This window comes from Anguilla anguilla, chromosome 4 (assembly GCF_013347855.1).
Source record: "Anguilla anguilla isolate fAngAng1 chromosome 4, fAngAng1.pri, whole genome shotgun sequence".
In the NCBI taxonomy this organism is placed as follows: Eukaryota; Metazoa; Chordata; class Actinopteri; order Anguilliformes; family Anguillidae; genus Anguilla; species Anguilla anguilla.
Window position 1 is genome coordinate 22,182,138 of NC_049204.1, and position 8,023 is coordinate 22,190,160.

Genomic DNA, 8,023 nt, shown 5'->3' on the forward strand with positions numbered 1-8,023 from the left:
CAGTGAGGTGAAATATATATGTATAGTTGTTTTTCACTTATTTTCAAGTTCTCAATTCTCTTTCTGCCTAAACGGCATATTATTACATAGCAAGTACATGAAAATGTTCTATTCCTAAAGGTAATGTTATATTCCAACATATTCCAATGTTCTAGCGCCACTCTGTGGCCATTTTGCAATTCACATAGGGAACAACTGAAATGTGCAACACTTAATCCAGTAGAAGTATTTATTTTCTGGAAAACAAGTTCTATGCATGATAACAACTCACAATATCAATTAAGCATAGGCAAGTTAAGCAATGTACTTGTGCTAATATTAATATTAGTTTATAGGTAGATTTGAATTGCCTTTATCTTATGTTTACATCGCATTGGATATTGTTTGACAATAATCTATGTTTAAATGTGTCTGTCCCTATCAAATAAACATTAAATAAATAAGTGGTACAATTTCTATCATATTGATTTGTTGACTATTTATAGTAGTCATTTTCCAGCTATCTTAAAAATACATTCATATGTATATATAACGAGATAAGCATTTTGTCAGGGTGCGTGGGCGAGGGAATGGACCCAAACGCAGAGTGAGGGGGGAAAAAGACAAAACTCTGAACGGTGAATAGAACCCAAGACTTTACTTTACAAAACAGGAACTAAAGCAGGGAACAAAAAGCCTCGCAGGGCAACTCTCAAAAACCACAAAGAAAAACTTCAAAAACACAGGAAACAAGGAAAATCCAAAAATCCAAAAGCACGTGGAAAACAGAACATGGGCAGGAACACACGGGGCAGAAACATGATCAGAGGCGCGCGCACGCACACGCTGAGTCTGGGAGAAGGGAACTTAAATAGACAAGACACTGACGAGACACAGCCGGGCACAATGCACAATCAGGCCACAGAGAGCGAAGGGAAAACGAGACAACCACAAAACAATAATTGAACAATTGAAAACAATAATAAAATCAAACAGGGGGAGCAGGACACAAAACAGAAGTACCGCCCTCTGGCGGCCCAACAAGGAAAGACAGACCGGAACACAGAACCATGACACATTTAAATAACAATATTGCCAAATCTAAAAGTGAATCAGAAAATATGGAGGTACAGTTCTTTAATTGGTACTATCAAATTAGTGGTGCCTGAAAGCCTTACTCAATAGTACCCATCAGAAAGAGCCAAAGCATATGGAGAATAGATCTATTGGAGTGAGAAACAGACAGTAGGGGAAGACAAACGGTATATCAGGAGATAATAGCTTTGGTGCCTTAAATTACTCTGCAGTCACAGAGCCGCAAGATGGACTAAAGCTCATAAATAAAACCTGAAGAGTGCCATGTGAATGACACACCACCAATCACCCCCACCTTCACCAAGTTGAATGGGAACTAGACAGTGAAGTCTCTGGCAGAACCTAACTTCTCAGAATCACACCTACACCCTGGCAGTGATTCCCTTTAAGCTTTCTCTGTGTTTGTGTGTTGTTTTAATTACCTCTACTTTCAATTGTACTTTCCTTATTCTTGACCACTTTACTTTGGAAGAGGTATTAAGAGCCAATAAAAGACAGTTCAATTCCGGATTCCGCTACAAAGCCCTTCTGGCACATGATTATTGTGCATCTTATGTTCACTTTCGATTCCAAGGCTTGTCAGAACATCTCAGGTCTGGTCAACTGTGTAAACTAGCAGCAAGCATAATGTGCTGTTGCTAAGCAAGTTGCTTTCCACCAGAGCAGTTGAGTCTGGAGCATTGAAATGAAAAAAACAAAAAACAAATGAAACAGCTGAAATTAAATTAATATTTATTTATATTATGTTTTTGATTTCTTACTTGCCAAGAAAGTCTGTCTACCAATGTCTAACCAGTGACACACATAAATAGAAAAAAATAATTGGCCACCTAGTTTTGTTCATCCTTTGGCCTTTTACATTTTAAGACATATCAAAACGTTTAAATTATAAATAATAATACCAAAATAGGTTAATTAAGTATTGTTCGTTAGTTCTGTACCCAATGCCCTGTAGGTCTATATATACAGTTCTTAGTTTCTAGCTTGCAAGGCTGAGATAAGTCCCTAAATTTGAGATTCATGTGTAGTGGTTAACATGTTCTGTTAAAATTGCACTATATAAGGTTTCTGGTCAGCTGATATAGCATACTTGGATATGCAGATCCAAGAAGAAACATGAAAGTACACAAATATTAAACAATAATATCTCTTTCCCCATCAAATTCTGCAACAACTGTATCTTTTAACTACTCACAGGAACACATTTCACATACCACATCTATATATACATATTGTTACAATTTTTACCCATTTTCAAACTATCCATACTTAGCATATAGTGCAATGAATAATACTGACATATAAACATGATATATAATGACAACTTGCTTTTTGTCCCCTATTTACCCTGCATAGTAAAGGTAATATTAAGAGGGTTACACTGTAGGATTAAATGCAATGAAGATATAGAAAATGACCAGTCTTCAAAGGAGGTCATCTAGTTAGGTCACCTAAGACTGTTTTTCATGCAGAGCTTAGGTGATTGATACAGTATAGCTTGGAATCTCCGTTGTTGACAACATGTTAGGCTTGGTCATTGCCAGGAATGGGGGTGTATCCTTGTCTTGTTCCTCTCCAATTCAGATAACTGTTGAAAAATTGAGGGGTGTAAGTGTTATTTACCATCTAGATTTATGTTATTCAAAACACATAAAATATGTTATGCATTTTATAAATTATTTTGAATAACTGAAAAGTAGACTATATGGCACCATGAAAATGTAAGGACATATTGTTACATTGGCAAAATTCATGCAAAATATTAACATTCACAAAAGTATTTCTGTGTTAATATGGCTTTTAATTTGACATTAGCAATACTATACATGTCCCTTTCAATAACAACAATGGATGTCTATTTTTTGTGCACTTCACAAAGCTATCTGTGGTCATTGATGTGCACTATGTCATATTTGTGACACTGGGTAAGTGTGTTACTTTTTAATAAATAATCCTGGAGCTAATTTTACAGCAAGAGTCAGTTTCAATGATCTCATCGATAAGGCTTTGGTAAATTTATGGTTAAATACATGTAGAAATATTAGAACAAATATAAATTAATACAGCAGGTCACCCATGCTGGTTTCACTGTAAATCAACTGGAGAAGTTGGGAAAGGTCAGTTGTTACAGGTATACTCACAGAATAGGGAGGACACTGAGGTAGCTGATAGCACATGATGTCAAGAAGCTAAAGCCACTAAACCAGCCCAGGGTAAGGGGGTAAATGGAAGTGAAGAGCACCTCAGACAAGACCGTAGTCACAGCCAAGATGGACTGCAGCCAGCCAAACACACGCCCTGAACACAAACACACACAGATTGAGTGGACGGAAGAGCTTTAGTGATGGCTTTCCCCCTGCAATCTGCCTCAGGGTTTCAGCCTGATGATGAGGCGCCCAGTGACTTTTTTCAAACATGACAGGCATTGGTCAAATGTTTTGTTTGGCACTGTTTTTCTTTGTATTGGTTGCCATGTATTGGTTGCCATTCTTAGTCTTAATTTTTGGGTGATCCCAGGACACTAAAGTCATTACATTGTATACGTTCAACATCTTGTTTGTCATAAAAAGGAGAAGCATATCTCGTGTTAAACATAAAGTTCTCTCTGTGCATAATTATGACCAGGGTTCTATGTGATTTGGAATTAGTTATTAAAAATCACATAGAACAATTATTTATTTACTTCTGATGCCCTTATGAGTCACTTTTGCTTATGCATGGTATTAAGGTTTTGGTAAACTTAGCTGTTTAAAAACAATATCACATCTGGCACAAGCAATTGAAATTGTTTCAATTCTCAGTTATAATCAATATTTATCGCCTTCTGTAATAATGAGAGGTACATACTTACACAGGGCCACTGTATGTTATTATTGTTGCTTGTTCTCGTGAGTAAACAATATGTTATCACTGCTGCACACAAGATATATTTGCAAATATTTGTCTATCATATAATCTTTTTCTCTTCTCAAACCCTAACTGTAACTATTATTTTGTTATCTGATTTAATTCACAATGATGTATGTGAACGTTTCTTACCATACAACTGAGCATCCAGAATTTTGGATAATTGTGCTCTTATTGTGGGCATTGGAATACAAGCGAACATCATGATTCCACGAGCTGTTGGTACAAGACAGACGTAAGTGTAAGCCATAAGATAATGAAAATCTCTGTTAAAACAGCACCTGACCTGCTCTCTGTATGTATATATATATGTACAAGTGAACATATGGGCACCTCTGTGTGTAGGCGTGTGTTTGTGTGTGTACATCCATCCATCCATTACCTAAACCCACACATTCTGGTCAGGGTCACGGGGGGTGCTGGAGCCTATCTCAGCATGCATTGGGTGAGAGGCAGGAATACACCCCGGACAGGTAGCCATCTATCACAGGGCGCACACACCATTCACTCACACACTCATACCTATGGGCAATTTAGAGTCTCCAGTTAGCCTACCTGCATGTTTTTGGACAGCGGGATGAAAATGGAGTACTCGGAGGAAACCCATGCGGACACGGGGAGAGCATTTTATGTTTTTACTTGAATTCTATGCTTTTACTTTTTATTATATGGTACTGTTTTCACTGCTGCACAACCAATTGCCCCACTGGGGACAAATAAAGTTCTACTTGACTTGACTTGACTTGACTTGACATGTGTGTCTACATATAATATGTTTATATACTATTTAGGCATACAACATGTTTACTCACCAAAGAAGTAGACCCAGTTCTGGGTAGCAAAGGCCATGATGGCCATGCCAGTGCAGTTGGACACAATACCCAGCAGGATAAGGGCTGTGTCCCCTAGGGGACGGGACAGGACCAGCACACCCAGGAAGCTGCTCAGGTACATGGCACTTGTGGCAGCGCTGCCGTAGCCCACCCAAACTGAATCCCAGCTGAGGGGCGGCTTCAGCACGTAGAGGGACAGCACGTCCTCCGCCCCACTCATGCCCACATCAAACAAAGCGATGGCGGTGAAGAGCAGGGCCACGCTCCTCCAGTCCGTCCACACTGGCTCCTGGGACGGCGCTGACTGGCTGACCTCCTCCCTGCTGGGGGGCCTGGGGTATGACAGCAGGAAGGCAGAGTAGAGGAGACCCCCCACGCAGAGCAGCACACTTGACATGATGAGTGGCAACCCAGACTCTCCCAGCTGGTATATGTACCCTGAGAGCAAGCCCCCGACCACCCCGGCCACTCCGCTGCAGAAGTCCACGGCGTTGAGCTTCAGGCTACGCCCCTCATGACCTGAGCTGAGGGCAGCTAGTGAAACCACGCCGCCCCAGTAGGCCGTCCACCCGCCGCAAAGGCCGTGGACGGCCGCCCCGACATACAGTACTGCCAGCGGCAGCTGGAACAGAACGAAGGCGAGCAGAAAACTCTTTCTCACAACAGAGCCGATCTGGGGAAGCACTAGCAGTAGGCGGGGGCCGCGGCGGTCAGCCAGCCAGCCCAGGAGCACGGTCGATATGAAGGACAGCAGACAGGCCAGACAGGTGTTGAGCAGCAGGAAGCGCGAGGCAAGTGCCTGGGCCTGATCGCTGTGTCCCTCTGCCTGCTCCAGGGCCCGCTTGTAGACAGAGAGAGTGAGGGCTGTGTCATAAAACGAGCTGCCTACAGTGTTAATTACCACTACTGGTTCCACTAATGTCAGAAAGCCTCCCATTGCTATAGACAGAGGACTGGGAGGTGGATGCAGTACTTATACTTTGTTGTGGAACTAAGGTGACCATATGGATTTCAAAAAAGGGGACAATGGCAGGCAGGCGCTATGAACATAATGTTAGAATATCTGTTTATATACGGTCTATAGAAAGAGCAAAACTTAACAGAACATTTTTAGGAATTTAGAAATCCCGCCTGATGGATATTTTCGGTCCCAAAAAGAAGTCGTGTCCGGGAAAAAGAATAGGCTACGTCTGGTCTGCCTAGTGGAACTTCTTCGTCACAGGATGATCAGCACTGGTATCTATAAGAGACAGATAGGCTTATTAGAAAAAAGATTGATAATAGACATGGATTTCCTGACATCATATTTGCATTTAACATCGTCATTGTGTAACCTTTATCATTTATATGTTTTACATTTTGCTAACTCGATATTCGACACACTGAAGACATACCTTGGAAATGTTTCAGACTTGCATGAAAATGTTTTTCATTGTTTGGGAGTAGGGCTATCATGGAGCCATCTCCTGTCTGTAGCCTATGTTTAGTGTATTCCGAATTTTAACGAATGCTCTGAGATCATTTTTAGATCCACGGACACAGACGGCACTACAATTATGAGTTGCCTGCCTCGATCCGCTAATAATAATGATTGTAGTATGCTGCTTGTTTTCATTTTTAGTCCGGTCGGACAACACAATAATCTGTTGATTCCTGACACATTCTGTCGAGTCGCCACACCAGCTGTTAATGTAACATTGAAAAATGCAACTGAAATGAAAAATTAGCTGAAATCGTTGCCGTGCAGCGTTAGTCGATATAATATCAGTTGATTAAAATAACATTTCCAGACAAAAAGCTTGCTAGCGCAACGCAGACGTGTAGCTCTTTGGTGGTTTTGTGACTCCCAAAAATGTTGCCTGATTGGCTCAACTAGACTATCAGGTTTTCATGTGTTTATTTTCGTTCTTTTATTTCATCCTACAGTTGCCATCCTCATTGAGTGCTGGCTCACTGTGACTTAAAAAAAACCCCAAAAACATAATAGTTTCTATTAAAATACAAATTTTTGTTGTGATGAAATTTTTTATATAAACGACAATAAAAATCATTGTCCGGACATTGAAAGATACGCTACTATACGGACTCCTTCATGTGAGGAAATACCCTTATTACATTTTTACATATCTGATCTTGGAGATCTACTTGGAGATATCTAACTATACAACGATGTACCCAAGAAAGCAAATAGATGCTGCTTTGGCAGCACTGTCATGCGCCTAAAAAGTCCCATCTCGGTAACTTGAAATTTCCACGCACATGTACGAAAGTTACTTATGAAGCTAAATCTTGAGAGTATGCACTACATACCCAACTGCCTTCAAGTCTTCTTTGGCGTTATTGGAACCACTGAGTTTGGTCGTGCCACTTCAAAATCTACCCACAATGACATTAAATATGAAGAGGAAGAAAAACGGCAATGTGAAAGTAAAAATGGAGGTAAAATTTGCTTGAGTGTTTGCAGAGGAGGGGGTATCCAAAGCATCTATGTGGGAAACATTATCTGGGCCGAACTTGATGCAATGGGCTTGTAGACACATGAATGTATTTCATGTGTCTACAAGCCCATTGCATCAAGGTTCAATACAAATGTGAGGTTATCAGTGATAATGCAGTTTGTTTGGTTTCCCCAAAGTGGTTTGGAAGACTCATCTCATTTCTCCTTTCTACTGAGTGCAGCTGGGGATTTTCTTAAATCTTCTGCTTTTCTTTGTCATGTGACATTTTCATTACCCGTGTGTCATTGTGACTGTGATTACTGCTTAGTTCATCTTTTGGACAAAACAAGAGGAAAAGTATGGTAACCTTTATTTAACCAGTATATTAGCCTATGAACTCCTAATACATTGACAGTAATGGTTTAGGCTATAAAGCAAAGTAAGGACTACAATACCAAATAATTGGGGTTAAAAAGGTACTGTGAGAGGTAGTTTTAGATAACAGTAGGTAGTTAAAATATCTCCATCAAAATGGAATGTTGATTTGATTTTTTTCAGAAGCATGATGTCCAGCAATATCAGCACTGTTTACAAAAGACTACTTTTTCATGGAAAGGGCATAGTCTGAAGCAGTTGAAAGATACTATGCAGATTCAGTCGTTATGTGGCTTGTCAGACCTTCCATAAGGCACCCCTAAGTTTGACAAAACGTATAACTGATCAAAGTGGCTGAAGCTTTATTCAACTCTGCTGGAGTGATTACATTACAAT

The 8,023-nt window shown here is 40.2% G+C and overlaps 1 protein-coding gene across 2 annotated transcripts; it reads right to left on the reverse strand.

The window, feature by feature from the left end:
- Positions 1-1,789: 1,789 nt before the first annotated feature.
- Positions 1,790-7,659, reverse strand: LOC118225877 (thymic stromal cotransporter homolog). 2 transcript variants are annotated; one of them, XM_035414938.1, is made up of 5 exons: positions 7,125-7,659; positions 4,794-6,054; positions 4,114-4,197; positions 3,216-3,372; positions 1,790-2,662 (listed from the first exon to the last, which is right to left on the reverse strand). In XM_035414938.1, exons 2-5 carry the CDS (start codon positions 5,749-5,751, stop codon positions 2,599-2,601), a joined length of 1,263 nt encoding a protein of 420 aa, XP_035270829.1. In that variant the 5' UTR covers positions 5,752-6,054; positions 7,125-7,659; the 3' UTR covers positions 1,790-2,598. The 2 variants fall into 2 exon arrangements, with proteins under 2 accessions (XP_035270829.1, XP_035270830.1); XM_035414939.1 differs by lacking the exon at positions 7,125-7,659 and adding an exon at positions 6,209-6,733.
- Positions 7,660-8,023: the final 364 nt, after the last annotated feature.

Excerpts from the sequence above, each read along its gene's own strand:
- LOC118225877 (XM_035414938.1), bottom strand. The coding sequence starts at position 5,751 with ATGGGAGGCTTTCTGACATTAGTGGAACCAGTAGTGGTAATTAACACT. Across the intron at positions 4,198-4,793 it reads GAACTGGGTCTACTTCTTTG|CTCGTGGAATCATGATGTTC; the intron begins GTGAGTAAACAT and ends TTGTACCAACAG. Across the intron at positions 3,373-4,113 it reads TCTGGATGCTCAGTTGTATG|GGCGTGTGTTTGGCTGGCTG; the intron begins GTAAGAAACGTT and ends GTTTGTGTTCAG.